This window comes from Echiichthys vipera (assembly GCF_963691815.1).
Source record: "Echiichthys vipera genome assembly, chromosome: 12".
Taxonomy (NCBI): domain Eukaryota; kingdom Metazoa; phylum Chordata; class Actinopteri; order Perciformes; family Trachinidae; genus Echiichthys; species Echiichthys vipera.
Window position 1 is genome coordinate 6,713,818 of NC_139837.1, and position 23,648 is coordinate 6,737,465.

At 42.7% G+C, this 23,648-nt stretch overlaps 2 protein-coding genes across 3 annotated transcripts in view; both read left to right on the plus strand.

Annotated features, from left to right (window-relative positions):
- Positions 1 to 4,547, plus strand: part of mta1 (metastasis associated 1) — a 49,815-nt gene extending 45,268 nt beyond the window's left edge. The window contains exons 17-19 of one of the 2 annotated variants that reach the window (XM_083923916.1): positions 1,119 to 1,196; positions 2,404 to 2,553; positions 3,780 to 4,547. In XM_083923916.1, coding sequence (XP_083780042.1) covers positions 1,119 to 1,196; positions 2,404 to 2,513 — 188 coding nt within the window. In that variant the 3' untranslated portion in view covers positions 2,514 to 2,553; positions 3,780 to 4,547. The remainder of the gene's footprint in view (positions 1 to 1,118; positions 1,197 to 2,403; positions 2,554 to 3,779) is intronic. The other variant, XM_083923917.1, reaches the window with a different exon arrangement.
- Positions 4,548 to 11,853: 7,306 nt separating this feature from the next.
- Positions 11,854 to 22,239, plus strand: tmem229b (transmembrane protein 229B; the record flags this gene model as incomplete). Its single annotated transcript, XM_083924814.1, has 2 exons — positions 11,854 to 11,976; positions 21,638 to 22,239. The coding sequence occupies exon 2, from the start codon at positions 21,685 to 21,687 to the stop codon at positions 22,237 to 22,239; it is 555 nt and encodes a 184-aa protein (XP_083780940.1). The 5' UTR covers positions 11,854 to 11,976; positions 21,638 to 21,684.
- Between the last annotated feature and the right edge of the window lie 1,409 nt (positions 22,240 to 23,648).

Below are 23,648 nucleotides of genomic sequence, written 5' to 3' on the forward strand. Positions count from 1 at the left end.
CATATGTTGAATCAGGATTATTTATTTGTTATCATCTTGTATCGCCATTATATATTCTGATTTTAGCTTCCGCATTTAGTTTGTATTTAATATTAGCCCACTTTAAAACATATAAATGTATGCTGTAGTTTGAAACAAGCATGATATGAGACGAAAAAAGTATGTTTTCCTTAAATCTGATCATCATGATCACCTAATGTAATTCACGTGGTTGCTTTAATTGGATACTTTTAACAAGATATGATATTTTATGAAGGAAATGACTTGGTTTACGTGCAAATTTGACTCTAAAGGCGGTCGTTCATATGTTTGAAATACTTGTCATCTAAGCCTTATTGAAATTATTTTAACTGTATTAACACAAACACACAGAAGTATTATTATACACATAAATGTTAAATCTCTTAACGTGTTTGCTAAACATTGATGATTTGAATATTTAAAGAGAATGTAAAGGCGTGTCTGAGCTCTGTGGCTCATATGACGGCTGCAACGCACCGTGAAGAGCCACCGTCGGAGGGTTAAGAGTTTGTGTGGGGCTCTTATTTTTTTGGGTTATGTCCCACTTTCCCCTCTCCCCTGTGAAATGAGAGAGGGGTAGAGACAGACTGAGAGATCAAGAGAGGGAGAGTATGCCAGAGAGAGAGAGAGGGAGAGAGAGGGAGAATCGGCCTTGCTGCTTTAGCTGGAGGCTACAGTCTATGTTGTCATGGTAACAGCGAAGAGGAGGAAGAGGAGGAGGGCTTGGTAAGTGTATCCTGAGGGAAAGCATCTCCACTGGTCTGTGAGCCCACCTCAGGCCCAGGCTGGGATAACACACTACGGGGAGAATTAGGTTGGAAAGCAGCCAGGATCAAGAACGAGGGATTATCTTTTATTTATTTATTTATTTTTTACCACCAATTTATCAACTTAGTCATTCATATCACGTATAATTTGTCAGAAGACCCGAATGGTTTCTGCAAGTATCAAGTATTTTTTATTCTTTCTAAATATATAATTACAACAATCAATGTTATTTGTTTAGTTGTTGTTTTAATTCTTTAGACTTTGATGTTTCCAAAGAATTCAAATTGATCTTTTTTAAACTTACTCTTTTATGGCGTGTGTCCACACAGCGTTTTTTCCTGGCAGAAAGACGCTTGCAGGGCGCCGGGCAACGATTCATCCCAGGGCCTCGAAGTGCTGTGACAACGGTATTTACGTTAGCTAGGTGGCTACACAGCTAACAACAAGCTTACAATGCGAACAGCGGTAAAAGCAAAACTCTCACCAGCATGAATCAGTGTCCGGACAATCCGCTCCCACAAATTGGCTTTCCTGTCTCTGTTGCGCTAGTCTCCAACAACAGCAGCGCCTGTGATGACACCAGCGAGAGATTTTCAGATAGAAGCGTCTTGCAGTTACTTGAATTTGTCAAATGATTTCGGCATCGTCTCTCCAGTTAGACATTTTCGTCGCCGTCTTCATGTAAATCAACCTCCTTCTTCTCCTTGTTTTCACCTGCTTTGGTGCCGGCCGCATGATAGAAATGTCCTCAACACACCCACTCACTCGCCTCGCTGTGGATTTTCTGCATAATGAGCTGCTCTTTTCCCACATGGGCTCACTCAGACATTACACAGAAAACGGTACAGTCCATTTAATGTCTGATCCAACTGATTCAGACATTTGCGTTCTCGCATACAGCTCCTCCGGGTAATGTCTAGACGAGTTCAGGGTTGCGGTGCATGTGTGAAAGGTACTCTAGTCTGTTTTAAGTATGGAGCTAGAGACCAGGAGGCGGTTAGCTTAGCACGAAGACTGGTGACAGGTAGCAAAGCACATGGTGTAAAAATAATGCTGCCTCATGTTCAATGGTTGCTTTGTAGGCTGAACGCTGAATTATCGAAAATATAGCTCTGTCAGAGTCAGATTTTTAACAACATGATAATAAATATTTTAAAAGATAATTTGCAGAATGTATTATTGTGAACTGGTATTTGCCAAATAAAGGCTGCCGATTGTTTCTGAGATTGTTTCTACTGTTGATAAGGTGCAATTTTAGGGCTTAATTCAAAACTAAACCTTTGCAAAACTTAACTCTTTACTCATTGCTGTTAATCAGTTTCTCAGTTAAAGAAAGATTAATGCTATAAACATTGCTGAGCTCTGACTGGCAGTGTAGGATAAAAGTGAATTGTGGGAAACTGACGTCAGTCGTGCTGCAGGAAAACAGTATTTTGTCCAAACTAGATCTGGTTAGAGTAATCGGAGAATAAAGCAAAACACAGGCCTGAATAATAATGCTTTTTCATGAGATATGAGTACTCTGTGGAGCCACCAGGGGGCAGGAGACTATATCCTTTAGTGATCCAGTAGCATCAGTGGACTGATGTGATCTCTTGTTCTCCTCGTCCGCAGGCTCTAAATCCAAAATCCTGGCTCCACAGTGGGACATCATGGCCAAACGTCTGAGCGAAGCCGGGCGGCCCTCAGTCTCCATGCAGGACGAGGTACATGAACTAGACTGATCACTCTGTGGGAACCACCTCTACTACAAACCCCAGTGAGGTAAGGTTTTTTTCTTCTTACTCTAGGTGTTTTAAAAATCAAAAATGTTTGATTCGGTTGACAAGGAGGTGCCAAATATTGGTCGGGATTTAGATCTGGTTTCACACCTATAGTTTGGTTATTTCTGTCTGGACCAAGGTGTAAAAATAACTGTTCAAATTGCGGTTCATGTTCACACCTACAGAGCTGTAATAATGAAGTCATACAGACTGCTCTGGAACGTCTCGGCAGGTGTTTTGCTCAGGACAAAAGGAAGTGAAGGGTCAAGGAGTTGTTTGGATGAGCGGTTGAGAAAGATGCAAGCAGAAATAAAGGAGGCCAAGCAATCTGCCCGATCCAAACAAGCGTTCAACAGGCATTGCTCTAGACTACCACCATTTAAAAAGTGGGTCTGGCTGCTGTAAAATCCGTCTGAAATCCAACTCTGGTGGGGACTAGATAACCGGAACAAATTCCATCTTTTTTTAAGTACTTAAGTACTTAAACTACCACACTTCCGCAATGGATGAAATGTAAATGAGTGTGTCTTGTGTTTTCATGTGTGTGAAACGAGTGAAAAGTAGCTACCAAACTAATATTACTGCCCAAAAAGCCTCCCGTTGGTCCGAGCTGCAGCCTCGACTTGTGAGCACCGTATCACATCATCATCACCTACAAATAAACATTTATACTAGTAGAAATTAAAGAGCGCCATGACTCGCTGTTAAGTCACCGGAATCTGATTTCCCCATGTGGGTCCATGTAGCGATGTTGATGCAGGATGTCATCTCCAAAACTGTCCAACGAATGAGTTCCCCGTCTATGCTAGAGTACACGTGCCATGTGATAACAGCTAGCTATTTCCGAAAGCTACATCGCTGATGCTTGACATTGTTAAAGTTTGCTGCGATGTAACATCTCCGGTCTTTCCGGTCGCTCTGTCTTCATCTGCTCTTGAGTGTACTTAAGCGAGCTGTACCCAGCTTGCTGTTCAGTGGTGTGACAGTTCATAGGGGTCCCCTCTCATTACGCTACAGAGTGTGAATAATAAAAGTGTGCCGTCGATTTCAAGAGCTCATACTTGACACTGCACTTCTTCATCAATTTGCCCACCGAGTGTGAAGTCAGTCAATGTAAGGTCGAATGAACGGTAGAGGAAACTGAAGGACAGACACACGTGCGTGGAGACTTTCTGTGACGACAAGGAAACCGCTCATTATCGCTTTCCTTTTGTGTCTTTTCCGCAGCAGAGGGTGACATTCAATGGAAAGGCATTTTCCATCCAACCATAGCCGAGGGCAGCTGAGGAGACGACAGCATTGGCCACCTTTCTCCAGTCAGTACGGGTCTGTCACACTGCTGAAGACCAGCCGAGAATCCATCAGTTCGGTGGGGGGGGGGTCGATCAGAAGATGAGCCTGACTGTACAGGACTGTGTTTATTACTTACATTTCTCGTTATTACTGTCATTGTAATTATTGTTATTGTTATTATAATTTTTTTTACCAACTATAACTCCGCTTATTGTTTGTCGATCAAACGATGGAACTCGTGAAGTTTCATGAAAACGCTTGCAGAGCCCACGTGGAAGAGGGTGGAAGGACTGTAACATAAGCCACTTCAGCATCTTCTCCGTTTGTTATTTCTTTTGTTTTTGAACAAGTTAAATTCCACGAGGAGATGCACTTTTATTTCAGCAACACAAGTTAACTCCTTGTCTTTTGTTTCGATGAATTTGAATGCTTCACAGGGAGTCTTCTGTTTTGTGAGCCGGCCCCGCTCTTCGGCCAGAGAGGTTTAACTTATTGAGAAAGACTTGCTGTTTTTTCTACCTTTTTCACAAGTAATGCATCTATGCTTAGATAATGTAATTAAAAAAGATAATTGATTTTTCCCTCTTCTTTTGGTGTCTGTGCACAGAGGTGAAACGTGTTTTCTCGCGCACACGGTTATGCAAACAGGGTATATGCAAAATCCATTCCAAATTGCTTTCTACGGTGTGTTTTGAACTTTAAAAACAAACAACTGAAAATCCGTATTTGAAAAGAAATCAATGCACAAACACAGCCATGTTTTGTAAGCAAACGTTAAAAAAAACCTACCAAAAATCAAAAATGTGTTCTGCTTTCATGTCCAGTCATGTTGTCGATGTATTTATCTTTAGTTTATGTTCGTTAGTAGCTTGACTTGATATTAACATCAGTCGGAGAAAATACAAATATCCAAAACATCTGCTGACAGTTATTTTTGTTTGTATCCATCTCTATCCATTTAGATATTGTCCATTCATCCTGTTCCTTGGAAACAGCCGTAATAATAATAATAAAACGAATAAACTTTATTTAAAAGTGCACTTTTTAAAACAGTTACAAATGGCAGAATGGGGAAATCAAAATGAAACAATGCAGCGCAATGAATTAAATGGAATAGAAATAAACATTAAAACGGATGAAACCAAACAAACAGGTGACATTAAAAAAAGGCTTTTCTTAGAAATATTTTAAGAAGTGGTTTAAAAGACATATACTTGCTTAGATATGTTGTTTTTTTATGTATTATAACCAGGAGAACATTTTCCCAAAGAAAGTGTTTGTTTTAGTGTGTATCACATTCAATTCCATTTTATTTACAGTGTCAAATCATAACAAAAGTTATCTCCGGACACTTTACAGAGTAGGTATAGACCACGCTCTATGACTTATTTAGGATTTACATAGACCCAACAATTCCTGTATGTATACAGTACGGTGGCAAATCTATAACAGACAGGAACGTCGGACAGACCCAGCTCGGTGGAGGACGGACATCTAATCTCATGTCATCTTCATCCGCTTATCCGGGGTCGGGTCGTGGGGGCAGCAGCTCCAGCAGGGGACCCCAAACTTCCCTTTCCCGGGCCACATTAACCAGCTCTAACTGGGGGATCCCGAGGCGTTCCCAGGCCAGTGTGGAGATCTAATCTCTCCACCTGGTCCTGGGTCTTCCCCAAGGCCTCCTCCCAGCTGGACGTGCCTGGAACACCTCCCTAGGGAGGCGCCCAGGGTTCATCCTTACTAGATGATCCTGAACCACCTCAACTGGCCCCTTTCAACACAAAGTAGCAGCAGCTCTACTCCGAGTTCCTCACGGATGCTGAACTTCTCCCCCTCTCTCTAAGGGAGACTCCAGCCACCCTCCTGAGGAAACACATTTCGGCCGCTTGTACCCGCGACCTCGTTCTTTCGGTCATGACAGGACGGACATCTGTCCAGACAAAATCAGCTTAAAAAAAAACAACATAGCTGTAAGCTTTATCAAAGAGGAACGTTTTGAGTGTACTCGACAGTGTCTGCCTCTCCAATAACACTGGAAAGTCCCTCATGAGCAGCTCCACTGTGAGGCCTCTGTCTTTAAGTTAAAGCCTCTGGACATTGGGGCTTTAATCCTCTGTCCGAACCCGAATGGGCCTGACCTGCTAGATTCAGGTCGGGCTGTAATTTCTCAAAATTCCCCTGGGCTTCCATTTCCCAGTGTTTGACCCTATAGTCTGTTACGTCATCAATAATGTATGGGCTGTGTACTGCTGTGTGTTTTACCGCCATCTTCTGGATATCTACTCAACTGACACGCAGAGATTAAGAAGGTGTGGAAATTCAGCTTTTTGTTCAGGCTCTGGCCCAAAACTGCTGCTTGGGTCTGGCTTGGACACAAACTATGCAGATTCATGTAGGGTTGGGCCCAATCATAGCTATAGCTATAATGAGTATATCTAGTAGCATGTCATATTTCCTGTTTTATTAGCTAAAGCTGTAAACACCTGTAGGAGCCGGGGAGTACGAAAATAGAAAGTTGAGTGAAATTTAACAGCCCTCATTCAGACAATATTACACTGTGAATGTTTGCAAGAGGTGCTAAATATGATTCTGTATAGTCTTGTTTCCACTCTTGTTTGCAATCCGGTTCAGTTAGGATTTTCTCACATTACAATGGTTATTTTTGCATTTCCATCGCCAAAGGTTGTGGAGTGTACCAACAGAACCGCTTCCTTCCAAACCATTTTTTCGTTCCCCCTCTCTGAGGTACCTAGCATACTGATGCTAAAAGGTGGAGCTACAAACACTGCAGGCTGCGGTGAATTGACTCTGAAGAGGAAATACGGTGAAGGCTGGATGGAGCAGTGAGGAATCAAAAGGTTTTTCAGCGCACTGCCATCCACGGCTCTTAAGATCCTGTAATAACCCTGCCTACATTTAAGAGAACCGACACCTGTGGAAACGCAAAACACATCTAATGTCAAGGTAAATGTACGTATGGGTTGCATACTTTCTAAAGGTACTATATCCAGAGGCACTGCTTGCCAGAAGGTGAGGCAGGAAACTGCTTGGGGTGCCAGGCCAGTAGGGGACCCCTGAGGGCTGCAAACTTTAAACTACAGCAGTGACGATACACACAGTTCGCAATGACAGGAGACCTGACCTCAATAAGGGGGCCCAACCTGACTCCACCCACTCCTGTTGCTGTTTTTTTTATTTTTTTACTCCCGTTGCAAATGACGTGCATGGTTCATTCAAACAAACCTATAATGGTGATGAATGGATTTTCAAGGGGCCCCCTGTGAATCTTTGCCCAGGGCCCCAACAGACTCTAGAATCCCCTCTGACTGAAACCAAACGTGTTTGATGGAAACACGGCTCATGGAGCTGTACTTATAAAGCGCCTTTCTACTCTTCTTCACAGTGTTTGTCACATTCACCTGTTCACACAGACGTTCACACTGATGGCAGTGGACATCTACATACCATCTGATCTGACCATTCACACCACATTTATACACCCATGCAAGGAGCAATTCGGGGTTCAGTGTCAGTCCATGTAGTATTCAAAAGAATGTGCAATTGAAGAAGAAGAAGAATTACTTTATTTTTATCCCACAAGGGGAAATTGAATCTTTTCACTCTTATTATTATACATGTTACACACACAGGCCCGAAATACACACATGCACAAACAGGACCTATACATGCAATTAAGGAGAGATGTTAGAGCGAGGGGGCTGCCAGTGACCAGCGCCCCGAGCAGTTGGGGGTTCGGTGCCTTGCTCAACAGCACCTCAGCAGTGCCCAGGAGATGAACTGGCACCTCTCCAGCCACCAGTCCACGCTACCCTACGGTTCCCAGCCAAGTCACCTATGGACTGAGCTACTGCCGCCCCCAAAAAAGCATGGATTTTAATATCTTTCCATTCAAGGCTTTGGCTCCAAATGACTTGAACTCATTTCATCTCTGAGAAACTCCATATTTATAGGATCTGCTCGTTCTTATCAAAGCTGAATGTTCTCGGCTGTTATTTTCTGTTTTGGTCCCCTCGTGGGTCGATGCCGATTGCTAACGTAATGATCCTGAGTGAGGGCCCCTCCTGTCTTTACGAGGCTCTGTGGAAAATGGCTACAGTGAGGGTTTTTTTTTGTTTTTTTAGTATCTGCCATTAACGTCCAATTGAAATCCTATCTGGTTAGTGAGCGTACACATAACTTTATTACAATGCTCTTGAAATCACTGAGAGACCACTCATGTCTTGTTGAAAGGACATTTGAAGACCTCTTAAGTAGAAGGAATGAACACAGTTCTCCCGGTCGATATTTCAGGTACATCCTGTATTACATCAGCATACATCATCAGATTTAATCCTTTCATTCAATGTACTTTTCGACTCCTGCATAGTGCATCAGAACGGGCAGTGCAATTACTGTAAATCCACCATGGAGCAACCATGAGCTGATCTGAGGTACCTGTACTGTACTTGAGTAATTCAATTCCCTGCTACTTCATACATCTGGTGCAAATATTGTACTTTTTTACTCCACTACATCTATATGACGACTGTTGTTACTTTGTAGATTCAGATTAACAATACAACATATAATCAACGAGCCAATTATGATGTATAAGTAGGCTTTACCAGTTGCAACATTAAAGTGATAAAATAACACATTATTCTAAAATGTGCCTTTCTGCATAATGAGTCGGCGACTTTTACTTTTGTACTATTTTGATGCGAATACAAACATTGGATGAGCCCAGGACTTTTACTTGTTTAGTATTTCTACACTTTGGTGTTTGTTCCTAATTATTGGTGCCTCGTAATGACCTAGTGATTACAAGGAACCATCTAAAAAGAAACATAAACCATCAATGTTCAGAGCACCGATGCAGAAATTAAATAAATATATTGTAGTCCAAGGCTGCTCCTTTGCGTTGAAAGGAGCCAGTTGAGGTGGTTCAGGATCATCTAGTAAGGATGAACCCTGGGCGCCTCCCTAGGGAGGTGTTCCAGGCACGTCCAGCTGGGGGGAGGCCTCGGGGATGACCCAGGACCAGGTGGAGAGATTATATCTCCACACTGGCCTGGGAACGCCTCGGGATCCCCCAGTTAGAGCTGGTTAATGTGGCCCGGGAAAGGGAAGTTTGGGGTCCCCTGCTAAAGCTGCTGCCCCCGCGACCCGACCCCGGATAAGCGGATGAAGATGAGATGAGATATAGTCCAGGGCCTTGAAAGCTTTTGGAAGTGAGCAACATTGACCTTCTTTAAAACACAAACCAGGAATAAGTTTTTGGCAGAATATAAAATGGAAAACGAATTATCTCACAGCCCATTAGACCAGAATGAATTAACAGGAAACAGTAAATTAAAGGGATGCCACTGATGTTAATGACACGGATAATAATAGGCCTTTTAACAAACATCCAAAGAGAAAGAGGCATTATTATTGTTGCAGGTGTCACCTTTTCTTGTGTCACTGGATTCGTGTGAAGGTTCACACTTCGTCAAACTGCTGAAATATGCATCACGCTGGAAACCCACAGAGGATACAAAGGGTTACTACAAAGGTCTGAAAGTGTGGGGACACGACAGGAAGTCTTTGAGGGTCTCGGGACAATCGTCTAAATAGGAACAAAAAAAAATGGGGCGATTCTTTTATGTTTTCTGAGAATTACATATATTTTAGATAGAAATTTGAGTCAGTATCAGCGACCATGAGAGTCAGGCACAACAAGCATTACAGCTTGATCGGCTCCACGCACCTGCGGCAAATTATGTGAACGAGGGCAGTAATTACCCAACATTTTTAATTACCGTTTTCTTTTCTTTTTTTAGTGATTTGGTTACACTTTGTTTTAACCTTTCCTATTTAATAATACTACTAATAATTGGTAAATAGTTGATACCATACTTTGGGGAATATACAGGGGAAACGCAGTACAAAATGTCTTCTTTTTTGGTCTCCCATTTGTTAAAAATCACCATAAAAACAATATACTGAACTATTTTACACTATGATCCAGTTAAATGTGATGATTGAAAGAAGCCTAATTGCTAAATTGTGAATTCTATATGGCAATTTTAGTCTGTCTGTCTATAGTTGGTGACTGTATTTTGCGAGTATCTTATTTAACGTTTATGGGATACTATACTAAATTACCCATTTGTTAGTTAATTATCATTGATATATTTTAATCACAGGAAACAGGAGTTGAGTACATTTAGCTTTAGCCATGGCTATCTAACTTTGCTAGCTAGCTGGATTTGGCACTCTTGCTTTGACTGTTACTACGAATTTGATATGCATTTTCCTTTAAATGTATATTTTTATATATTATATTTACAAAATGTGTTTGATGAGAAGATTGAAAGTTGATACAACTCTCTTACTTATATATTTATTACAAAGCTATAGCTAGCTGCCAGGTGGTTTAGCTTAACTGTTAGCTAGAAATTGGGAAAAGTGGCTCGTTGCCTGGTAACCAGAGCGAGTCCAGCAAATAACCACTCAAAAAACAAACAGTTATTTTTATACTTTGTTTTTTGTTGTTGTACTTAATCTACCCACGAGATATGACCTGTTAATTTGTGAGTGTACGAGTTGCCGGTAGGTATATTTTGTTATTTTGGGGCAGTGTCAGGCTAACTATGTCCAACGTTTGTCTTTGCGCAAAGCTAAACTATGCTAACGTAACTGTATCACCAGTCGGACGCCGTTCGCTGGTATTATCCCTATCCGGACGGATCTGGTCTGCCGCAGTTTCCGGTCTTCTCATGGCGCTTTTACTGGGTGACCGCCACCGAAGTGCAAGTCGAATTAATTTACACACTTCAAATAATCTACAAGGTAAATTTCATATTTGTACACGAACATTTACATGTCAAATTAGTAAAATTAAGTGACCTGAAGAGAGAAAGCAGTGAGGATGTTTGGGCGACGATCAGCCTGAGTGGCTCAGGTGGTGGTTTGCATTAAAAATGGAAATTAAGAAGACTTTATGGTATATTTTTGAAGCTGATAAAGCATGTCATTTTATTGTGAAGGACTGAAGTATGGTCCCGGATGTTTGGACAGCATCTCCCGGTGTTTACGGCGAGGAGATCGGGGTGTCCGACTAGGGCCGAGAGGAGCACACGGCTAATTCACCGGTGTTAGCATCTTTTTGACCACTGTTGTAAACACAAAAGACGATATATGGTTACAAAGATTAGAAGTTAATTTTACACTATTAAATTAACTCACTAGCATTACAACATACTTTTTATTTGTAGGTTAAAACAGAAAGTTTGATAAAATTTAGCCCAAACTAAACTGTCCGACTGGTGACACAAATCGTTAGCTTCCTGTGTCGTGGCTGTAGCGTTAAGCTAACGTTAGGTTCTTTTTGTTTTAGTACAAGCACATAATCAGCAAACATAACGTTAGATATGCAAAACAAATATCACCAGTGTGCATATAATACATATTAAATGATAAATTAACCATAAAGAATAACCAATTTAAATATAAACAATGACAACAATAGTAAAAACAGGTCAAACAGGGGCCACATAAAAAAAGAATCATCAAAATATGTCAATGACCACATGAATCCATGCAACGTTACACATTGAGTTCAACTACGAGAACGACAATGTAAGAGAAGGATTACGGTCATTTTGCTTTGTAGGTGGGACATGTATGGTGTAATTTAATCAAAATATCAAAGTGCTGTTTTATCAGTGTCCTTGATATGTTACTATGTTCACGATGGGGATCTCCACAACGATTACATCTAATGTTTAACATTTGGCATGGCCCCTGTGCTTGTCCACCGCACAGACCGACTGCAGAGCCGAGCCAAGTAAGCAGCAGCCTGGAGGTCTGCACGCAGAGCTGCGGCGAAGAAATGGTTAATCAAAGATGCAAGAAGTGCGTGAGTCTGTCTGAGCATGTGCTGCTGCTGCCGCTGCTGCTGCTGCAGTGAAGTAAAATGTGTCAATTTCCACCGGACAGCAGAGACACCGTGGAAGAAGGAGAAGGGAAAGCCGGGGACAACAGACGAGCTGCTGCACACCGCGACATCCTGGATCATCTCCCCGGGTGATGCGTTTGATCCGCCGGCCTGTGTGCTGAGGGAGACACCGCTGAGCTCAATCTGAAGGTAAAAAAAAACTGCACTGTGGATGATTCATGTCCGTCTACTGGAGCCGACATATTTGCATGGCTTTGCATGATCACAACATGTGTTTGGAAAGCCTTTGAGTGATAAAATGTGTTTTCTTCATGCGCCTTAGATTGGAAATAGCGTTCGGTTATCCTAAATGAGTGTTTGCCTGCAAGTTGGCAGCTTTACGAGCCTGTTTTTAAACTATGTCCTCAATGAAACGCAGCGCGGTTGATGCAAAGTGAATAGCTGCACACAGTGAAAGGATGCACCCATGTTCATTCGGCATATTTTGTATGCACAGTTGGGCTATTACACCTGTTCAAATATGCATAGGACTGGCGATTATACGGAGAGAGGACATTATAAGCAGCCTATGTAATTGTGTCTTGTATATGTCAGTGTTGCTTTGTAAGGGATAACAGCGTTACCAAATCCCCCTTTGTCGAGTTTCAGAGGGATTTTTTTTTATGAGTTACTTGTAGAGGATAACCGTACCGCACTGCTCAGTGGGAAGGAGGCTGCTGATGCTGCAGCGGAGTCCCATGAGCCGGGCCTGCGCACTGGCCCGCAGAGTTCCCGGGGACAATATGATGACTTTGGCCGTCCACCGTCATTACAACCCATGGAGTTTTATCAACAGAGCCGATTCATGCCTGTATCATGATTTTAATTTCTTGTTCACGTTTATGGATGCACACGAATTGTGCTGTGTGTGACTGTGGGTTGGATTCCCCAAATCCCTCATTGATTTATTCATATATAAGGCCCGCAGTTCACTCATCCCTTCCACTGCTGCTGCCTTGGTAGCCTATACCCCCCCCCCAGCTTTAATCTGACTGTATTGACATTTTGGACCTATTTATAACCCAGGCACCAACCTTCACAAGGAATCTCAAAATGACCCCATGGCAGAAGACACTGGTTTAAAGAAAAATAATTCAGCTGTGTGGACACTTGGTGTAAGTTATTGTAGCATTAAGTACAGGCCTGTCATAATAAAGCACTCATGCAGGTTTTTCCAGTTCCTGCTTCTTATTATAACAGACCATGTAAGGTATGTTGGGGATTCCCCTTGATACAGCAGGTTAAAGGTGCATAAAAGGTCATTGTTGAGGCAGAAGAGAGTTTCCAAAGCAAAATGTTTCTCTGTGAGTGAGGATAGAGGTAGAAATCACAAATGCACTACACGCAAGCGTCTCAAGCTGATCCATGAAAGGGCCTCTGTGGCTGCAGGTTTTTATTCCAACCAAGCAAAAACACACCTGACTTGACTTATTCAACCAACTGAATCGCCTTCACACAGTTGTATTTGTTGGATCAGGTGTGTTCTTGCTTGGTTGGAATGAAAACCTGCAGCCACAGCGGCCCTTTACTGGATTAGTGTGAGCCACCTGCACTACAGTATACATCCGTTAGGGAAGGCAGCACCATATATCAAAGGTCTGCAGCCTTACGTCAGACTGTTGCTGGTCCAAGCTGACATGTTCAGTTCAGTACAAAGCGAACCTATAAAATCACTGTTTATAAGCTCCTCATTTGGTCAGTGACAGTTAAAAGATGTATTGATTTGTTCACACGTGCTGCAGACCTCTTGGGACTCCAAGGTTTCAAATGATAATTAAACAACTAGCAAATAAATGAGTGCCCAACAGATATATATAGTATAAAGGTATTGGCATCTGCGTATGTATGTTAGCTAATAATTGCCAGGAAACTGCATTCTAGCAGTGCCGAAGATATGCTTGAGGTCATTTTGATGTGCTGACATTACATTATTCACCAGAGATGACTGACAAGTTTAATTTTTAACAGAAAAATACCAAATTTAGAGGGTCCGTATTAAAAATTTTTGTTAATGTGAAAAAATATCAGTCAGGCTTCACTTCCAAATATAGTTTTGTGTTTGCTTTAGAAGAGGTCTCTGCACCTTTTGACTTTGGGTACGCACAAAACACTAAACAGCATTTGACTTTGTTCCAAGCAGGTGACAGTTTTGCTCAAAACCTCTTTTGCTTTTCAAAGATCTTTGTTCCTTAAACCTGCGCAGAGCAGCCAGCATCAATTATGCATTGACAACGGTCGATTATAAAGCTTCTTTGTCTGATAACAGATTAACATGCGCATGCATCTCTCCATTAGAGTCAGTACTCTCCACTGCACCAGGATGACCATGTCAGCAAATCTCCTGCTTTCTCTGTAGCTGCTCCAAGATTTCTAATCTATGGGGCATGACCCACATGCTATTCGGGACAGAGGGCTTAGCTCCCATGTCTTAGGGTCTTTCATTAAACTGCAAAGAGCTTAAGAGCTGTAATGAGTGTGGGGGAGTAAAATAGGCAGAAGAGCGAGGGATAGAACATACTTTCTTGAACTATAAAGGTCAGTTTGTTCAAAGATAATTTTGTGGATATGTTTTGGGTGGTGAAGCGACAGATGGATGGGCAAACGGACAGACAGGCACTCAGAGGGGCAGTAAGTTACAGAGAATAAGAGACAACAGAAGACCAGAATAGATTAGGATAGATTAAAAGTCAGAGCTGATAGCAGCACAGTGTGCACCCTGCCCAAAAGACGAGGCCCCATATGAAAGAGTAAACAGACTTTGTACTAGATCATCAATGTAAAGGTTTTGTCCCAACACCAGCAGAAAGTGAGGCTTTAAGCAGCCGGTATGCTTCATCAGAACTGCGTGTCAGATGGTCGTATAGTTTTGTAACCCCCCCCCCCCGTGGGAGAAAAAATAAATGAAAAAATGTTTTTTTTATTAATCTTTATTGAACAGGTTAAAAAATAATAATATTACAAACCAAATACAGCGAATGAGCAGTAAAAAGGGAAGCAAAAAAAGAAAACAAGCGAATGGGATCCTCAGAATCCCAAGCGATTAATACACAACGATAAATACACGACTCAAATAATATAGTTCATGTTCAAAGGGATAGGAGGAAGTTAAAATCCTTTCTGGTCCTACCCCCTCTGATTTTTTATAATAATTAATTAGAAACAAAACAAAGTAAAGATTAAATTTGAATCAGTCAGACAAATCACAGCAAAACAATAACAAGGAGAAGAACGAGATACACAGAGGAGAACAGGATTGATGATGGAGTTATGTGAATGTCATCATGACCACTGTATGACGTTCAGAAGCCTCAGATTCCTTTTCTGTCCGAATGCATGTGTGTAAAGAGACTCTAGCTCAGGGGTGGGCAATTCCGGTCCTGGAGGGCCACTGTCCTGCATGTCTTAGGTTTCTCCCTACCCTCACACACCTGAGTCTAACAATAATCAAACTGTGACGAGCATCAGCTGCTTGATAACGAGCAGAGCATTAGAATCAGGTGTGTTAGATCAGAGAGAAACCTAAAACATGCAGGACTGTGGCCCTCCAGGACCGGAATTGCCCGCCCCTGCTCTAGGGTGTCCTCCTAACGCCTGTTCTTCTCCATCCTGACACCTACCAACAAACCCACACAATTTTCACTTATATCTGTGTTTTTGCTGGATTTTATACTTTCGTCCTGAGAGAGAAGATATTTAAATTCATCTCATCTCATCTCATCTTCAACCTCTTATCCAGGGTCGCGTCGCGGGGGCAGCAGCTTTAGCAGGGGACCCCAAACTTCCCTTTCCCGGGCCACATTAAGGATCCAGAGACGTTCCCAGGCCAGTGTGGAGATATAAAACTCTCCACCTGGTCCTGGGTCTTCCCTGAGGCCTCATCCCTTATCGTGGTATACGTTATTGTATATCACAATAGAGGTATATATATTGATAGAAAAATGAAATTTAAATTTAGAAACTACTTTATAGCTACATGAATGCATATTTCCAGATGATAAACCAAGTGGTAATTAGTGATGACATATTCTCCAATATTGTGACATTTTTAATAACAAACAGATGTATCACTATACAATGATCTAAAATGGGGTTCATTATTAGTGCTTTAGGAAACACTTTACTCTTTTATTTTTATTTTGATAGCGGAGGAGAGACAGGAAATGAAGGAAGAGAGAGGAGGAATCTGTCCGAACTCGAACCAGGGACGTTGGATTACATGGTCTTAACGTTCTTTACGAAACAAACAATCCGTCCAGAACTTCATGCAGGAATTGGCCCATTGTGAAGAGATAATGGATTAGGGGGCTTTAACTTCTCCCTAATTCTCTCTTTTATTTTTACTTCCATCAATTTCTGCGCGTACAAAAAAGTGCAGCACCATGAACACCTGTACTGTGAGGACGTGTGCCGATATTTAAATGATCATTAAGGCTTTTCATCCTGCGCCAGAGTCTGACCGTTGGGCACAATTATAAAAGATTTTGTCCGTCGATGTGGTCGGTCGACACTTCAAGGTGTTTTTCAAGGATGTTTGTTGTTTCAGGGGTAATCGATCTTTCTTTGCAATTGATCAGGATCGGTTTATTTTGTGCTGCCTCAGAAAGTTCTTCTGCCCCCCCCGAACCCCCCCCCCCCCCCCCCCCCCCACTTGACACACACTTCTCGTCAATCACTCAATCAATTTCTCATCACGCGCACAAAGAAGCAGATGGGATCAGGATCAATTGGTGGTGACCCATGAAGCCATAAACCCGTCTTACTATGTGTGCAGCATCAGCTTTCAGGCTAGTAGTCCTTTTTTTTCAATTAAATTACCAATATAAAAAGATATAAACGGAGAAAAAGCTGCAAATTCTCATATTTTAGAAGCTGGAACGTTCTAATATTTAGCATTTTTGCTTCACAAATGAGTAAAGCAATGATTCAATCGACAGAATTGTTTTTGTCTCTCGATCAACCAATGGATAAATCATCTTAATGTTTCAGAAAATACGGTGCAAAACAGAAACATTAGCCTTAAATCTGCTGGAGGACAGATGCAACTACAAAAGCAGCTTCTGTTTCCATCAGTGGTCATGAAGCGGTGGTTAGGTCACCTTGGTCACTGGCACTTAAGCGAAGCGCATACTGCTGGTGAATGCTGCTGGTTTCTATATGCCACGCCGCAGCCTCCCAAAGTGACCTTCCAGAAGTCTGCATAGGCCTTGGATCCGTGCCACAGTCAGGGAGCTTCAGTACATGAACAGGGATTATGGTGTGATGAGAGGTCAGCGATGGGTTAGGTTTCTGATTTAATCACAGAGTCAGAGTTCACAGCTGTCGGCATGTTGTCCGCACAGTAAAGGCACCGCTTTGTTTTTGTTATTTTTTGTATCCAACCTTGGCCGACTTTCATACTGGTGTGTTTTCTCTACGCTTGTGTTGGTTAACCTGCTGTCAGCCGAGCGTCAAACTGACAGACGTGTAAAACCTCATTTTCAAGCTCAGGTCAAAGCTTGTTCTCGGACACTCCCTTTCTCTGTCTCGCTCTTTCTCTTTCATTTACAAACACACACCCAGTTGGTGTCTTCCCTCTGTGTCCTGAGATAAACCCCTGGTGCTCCGGGGTTTGACTTCTCTCCCTTTCAGTTCAGACGGCACCCTGCCTGCGCGGTGTCCCCCTGCGTTCATCGGGATGTTTACAGAGCCATCAGCTCTATCACATTCGCCAGTCTGATCACCATCACACTGTGATGTCCTGCAGCGGGGTTCAATAGAGTGCGATGGCGAAGCGGGTCGCCGCAGCAAGAGCTGGTGGAAACCTTGCCGATCAATACGTAAGGCAGATGAGGGAGCTGGTGTGTTGGTGGGAGATATCCTACAACAGCTGCAACAACAACAATAACAACAGAAGAATCAAATAGCACCCGATGTGTGAACAGTGTCGTGCTGAGGCAGCAAGTCGATAAATGTGTCTATACACACACACAGAAAGGGTAAGCGGCGGCGTCCTGGTGGCTCATGGTTTTGAGATGCAGACCATGTAATCATGGCAACTTGGGTTTGAGCTCCGGCCAGGGAATTAAATTGCATCGCACCCCTGATAAACATTGGACTGTCCAAAAACAATCGTCATGTCAAAACACAAAATTAGATGACGTCCCTTTTAAACATCCGTATATCATCGTCACATGGATTCTGAAAACAGTGTGTAAGTACAATAAATGTTTGAGATTATTAAAAGGTTGTTTTACCCTAATTTCATTGTTCCTGTGCTGTAAGTTCACATTTCAAACTTCATATACTGTATGTAGCAAAGAGGATTTGATTGACGCATAATGTAGTAAAAGTGGTCATTCATTCACTCTTTTCATCTCAGAAATCCGTTTGCTGTGTGTCAATACTCTCTCTTCCTGTCTCATGACATAAACAAATCTGCCTTTGCACAGTAAAACAATGTGAGGGACTAATAATGAAATCTGAGCGTTTGTGTCGACAGTGTGAAAGGCAGCGTAAAGACGTGGAGAGGCTGGCAAACTCCCTAAGGAATCATCATGATAATCCATTAGGATGTCTCTGATACTGTATTGACGAGAGGCATGGAGGACACAAGATACTGATTTGATGTAAAAACAGTATGTTTACTTAGCTTTACCGCTCCTGCAATAGCAATTCATCGTGGGTGTATACAAAAGACGAAAAAACTTCTAAACACATGAACATTTTTTTTAAAATGTTGATTATCAGCAGCGTGTGAGTGTGAACTCTCTTTTTTTTACCTTTTGTTTGTACGTGTAGGGAGCTCGGCAGGAAGTTCAGTGTTACCCGACTGAATATTGCATCACACATTTTTCATCGTCTGCAGCTTAGTGGGCATGTGAGTGCTGCACAAATGGTGTCTATGCCGGCGATGGAAAAAGAGAGGCGAATTGAATTGTGATAAAGTGAGAGAAAAGTGGATCGGGAGAAAGACAGGGCGTGATCCCCGGGGGAGAGATGGTGGGGGTAAAAAATATCAAGTAACAAACAGAGCGTGCTTTGATAAAGACCAAAGATCATTTAGTGAGGACAAGATTAATACCTCATATCTGTCCGTCAAGTATAAGACTACAGCTGGTTAGCTTAGCTTAGTTTAGCTTAGCACAGAGACTGGAATCAGGGGGCGACTGTGGCTCAGTAGAAGAGTGGGTCGTCCTCCATTTGAGAGATTGGTGGTTCGATCCCCACCTCCCCCAGTCCACATGTCGAAGTGTCCTTGGGCAAGACACTGAATCCCGAATTGCTCCCCGTGCTGCGCATGGGTGTGTGAATGTGGTGTGAATGGTTACATTAGATTAGATGGTCTGTAGATGTCCACTGCCATCAGTGTGAATGTCTGTGTGAATGGGTGAATGTGACAAACACTGTGAAAGCGCCTTGAGTAGTCAGAAGACTAGAAAGGCGCTATATAAGTACAAGTCCATTTACCATTTACCATCTACTGTAGCTTGTCTCTGTCCAGAGGCAATAAATTCCATTTCCACACCTTTGAATATCACAAAATAAAACAATATATCTTTTTTTTAACTTAATTTAATCTGCACAAGAAATAAAATCATTGAGAATTGCAGTTATACGGGTTAAGTACAGTTATGTTCCACACTATTTTTTTGGATGGTCGCGGTGACTTCCTGTTTGTCACAGTTACATATAGCATGTTAATTAGTGAGCTCTAAAGGTGCTGCTAGGTAAATTCTGTGAACAGAGCGGGTATGGATCTTATCATCTACATCAGCAAGAAAACAAATAGGCACATTTCCCAATATGATGAATTATTCCTTGTAAAAGTTTTTGCATGGATGATTTTGTGATTGAGGTTTTGTAAAGTCACAGGGAAAAGTCAGTTAAGCATGCTTTACTATTACTATGGTTCTGATGTAGTAAACCTGCTTCACTGCATCCATTTCTCTCAGGAAGAGAAAACATTCAGCCCACAATATCAAACCCAGCATGCTTGGCTCAATGAGAGGAGAGGGAGAGTTTTCAAGACAGGCAGTAAAATGGTGGCAAAATGGGTTTAGGGAGGTCAGTTGGTCCATCGCTGTGGCCGGGTTCCTAACATGAAACCCTTGTTCCTTGTTTTGGGAGAAATGTGCTAATCCCCATGGGCCCACTCTGGGCCCCATCCAGCCTTTGAAGACAAAAAGAGCCAGAAAAATTGGCTTTTGTTCTTCAAACAAGCTTTTGTACTCCTAACCTCTCTCTGAGCTTGTATTTTACAGAGCGCTTATGATCCTTTGTACAATGGTTGCTGTTGACACGGTTTCCTCTGGAGGCATTGTATAGTGGAAGGTATACTCTCTCAACCATGTGGTCTTTGAACTCCTCCGTATGATGCTGTTTGCCTTCAGTGTTTTTTATTAGACATGCGGTGTGATAAATGGAGGAAGGATCCAACCCTGCGTGGGCCTCCTGACACCTGATACCAAAGCCTGTGTGCGTCAAGCTGCGGGATTTGGAAAAAGAGCACATGATGTAGGCAGTCAGATGATAAAGCTATACCTTACATAAGATACCCCCTCAGTCAGTCAGTAAATAGCATCAAGTGAGGGACGGCCGTAGAGTTAAAGTGTTTCATCGCTTCGTCCTTAATTGAACTTTGGCTTGACACCATTTGCAATTCAAGTTGCCATCATTAAGATTGATTCGGGGACACCTGTGGTTACTGAACAGCTGCTTTCAACACAAGAGCAACTGGTGTATCTGTTTACAGTGCAACCAAAAAAAACCTGTTTTAAGAAAGAAGTCTGTCAATGATCTTTTTTTTTTCATTCAGTAAATATAGTAAATATTGCATTATTAAAAAATGAACTGCGGTCAAAAATACAGAAATAACTCGTCTTGTTTTATGGACGCATCTTTGATGAACGATGGTTAGTGCTAACAGAGGCGACATATACTGTGGCTTCTTCACAATAAAAGTCACCCAACACCTTTAATGTGAAGCAGCAGCAATAGGATTTTAAGTTTGTATTACCAGTAACTTAATAAGGCTCAATCCCATTTCACCCCTTAGCCCTACCCCTTGGTTTTGCGCGTTCACGTGTAGGGATAGGGGCGTCTCAGTTCCCTCTAGCATCGAGGGGTAGGGCTGAGGGGCAGGACTAGATGGCCCTCCAAACGGAGAGTTACCAGACCCACACTCCAAATGGAGGGCTATGAGATATTATTTATTATTATATAAGATCCAAAGAAACTAATGACACATATGCACTAATGAGCATGTTTTGGAGCTAGGCAAAGTACAAAACGTTTTTGCAGTCTATACTTCATACCATTAACTCGTCCACCAGCACTCCCAGGCGTTGAAGACGCCTTTGTTTTCTGTTAAGTCTTCACTTTGCTGCAGATAAACACAAAAGGATGCCTACAGCCCACGCAAGCAATATGATAAAACAGCTGAAGACGACATGTTGATTCTCTTGCAATAACAGGACGTATCTGCTTACGTAAAGCCATCGGAGACTACTGATGACGTATCACGCTCGAAGAGGTGTCCCATTTTGTAGGGGTCGAATTTTAAGCGTAGGGGTAAAAATGGGATTGGGCCTAAAGCTCTGACGGCAGAGCTGATATCAAGGAGATAAAATTCCGCTGGATTACCTGCTACATCGTTTCCTGTGAGTCCCTTATGCGGAAATGTCGGACTCTGCCACTAAAAATAAAACACCTCTATAGAGAAGACATTGCTAAATGTAAAGACCTTAAATGTCTGTTGGATGGAGTTGATGTATTGTACCATGTTGCCTTTGTGTCTCTTTCTTACACCTTTCTTTCACTCCTTTCTCCTCAGACCTGCATTATCACAGATAGAAAATTTGCGTGAAAGCAAGAAGAAGGATGGTGACCGTGGAAACCTCAGAGGCCCCTGTACCTCTGACAGTGCTGTCACGCTGGTACCTCTACGCCATCCATGGCTACTTCTGCGAGGTCATGTTCACAGCCGCCTGGGAGTTTGTGGTGAACTGCAACTGGAAATTCCCCGGTGTGACCAGCGTGTGGGCGCTCTTCATCTACGGCACCTGCATCCTCATCGTCGAGCAGATGTACCTGACGCTGCGCGGCCACTGCCCCGTGCTGCTGCGCTGCATCATCTACACTTTATGGACGTACCTGTGGGAGTTCGGCACGGGGCTGCTGCTGCGCCAGTTCAACGCCTGCCCCTGGGACTACTCCGAGTTCCGCTACAACTTCATGGGACTGATCACGGCCGAGTACGCCGTGCCCTGGTTCTGTGCTTCCTTCATCGTGGAACGCTTTGTCATCCGCAAAACGCTGCGGCTGCGATTCCATGAGGGGCCTGAGGACGGTTGGTCAAACGTGGGCGGTGGGAGGAGGAGAGAGAGGAGCAGAGGGATGGGTAATGATGCCAATGGCTACCTTAAAGGAGAATGAATGAAGGTAGAGCACAATCTGAAACCAGCCCTAATTGCCCTGCTACACCTCCTCTACCTTCCTCAGCCATTTTCATAAGCAGTCCTCCCTCATTAACTGCATGGGGTGAAGACAAACAGACATGTACGTTACACAGAGCAGGTGTGCAGAGGGAGAGAGTATAGGAACAGCCAGAAAACAAAACCTAACTGAGGCTTCAAAAGCCAAAATCACCTACTGTGCGCTCTACTGTCAACAGAGGCACAATAACTCCATGCTACCGTGTTCGCTGCATCTCATAACGCACCCAATCATTTTCATGTGGGGTTGACCTTTAGGAGATCAAGGTCTTGAATGTCCAGGATTACACTTTTTAATACATCCTGTCCCACAGACTGCAAAGACCAGGATTAGAGAAAAAAGAAATACTGTTAAGATTAGTGTCATCATCCTGCGAAAGAACAAATTCCAGAACAATATTTTGTCCCTGTTTTCAAGGGCACATCAGTCCGAAAGCAGAATGCTTGCTGCATAAAAATCCTAAAGGTAGCTACAGCTGTAACCCCTTTTTAAAATGTACATATTATTCAAAGTACTGTACTAATGTAGCTACAAAAAGCTCTTTAAGAACATACCGTCCACCCTGAGGCTCCGTGTGTCGGCTTACGTCATGAGGAATGTTTTAGTGAATACCCACAATGCCTGAAAAAAAATGCATGAACACTGTTGTCTTCCAGTATAATATACATTTTTACAAAGTTACACTGTACGTCAGGCTGCTGCTTTTGTGTGTGTGTGTGGGGGGGCAGCGATAGCTCAGGCAGACGAGCCGGTCGAACAGTTATCACGGTCGATTCCCGGTTGTCTCCTCCTGACCGCATGTTGAAGTGTGTTTGAGCAAGACGCCGAACCCAAAACGGCGTCCGGTGAGCAGGTTCACAGCCTTGCATGGCAGCTTCTCGACCATCCGTGTGTGAATGGGTTTGTGTGTGTGTGTGTGTAGACTAATGTGAGGTATTTTAAGGCACTAAATAGATGCAGTCCATTTGCCATAATAGCAGAGGCGCTTTTCTATTAACGGCAATGAGTCATGAGCAGCAGCGTAAAACACCCGAACCTCTTGGTAATCTTTTCAGTTTTTCAGAGAAGCTTTTCATGTGGGCATGTCCATTTTGTGTGCTTTAATGTCGTCTCAGATCTGCCGAGCCTCATCTCAAGCCTCAATCACTGCAAATCAATCAGTCAAGTCGTACAGTTTTCCTGTGAGACACTGTTTGCCGGCTGCCACGAGGTGAAAAATGTGTTTGTTCACTGATAAAGTAGCAATAGTCCATTTGGAGTGACGCAGAATGACACTTGGATCAGGTGTTAAGTTGTCACATCAGGTTTCAGATTTGATCTTTTTGACTTGAAAATACGTTTTAAGAACA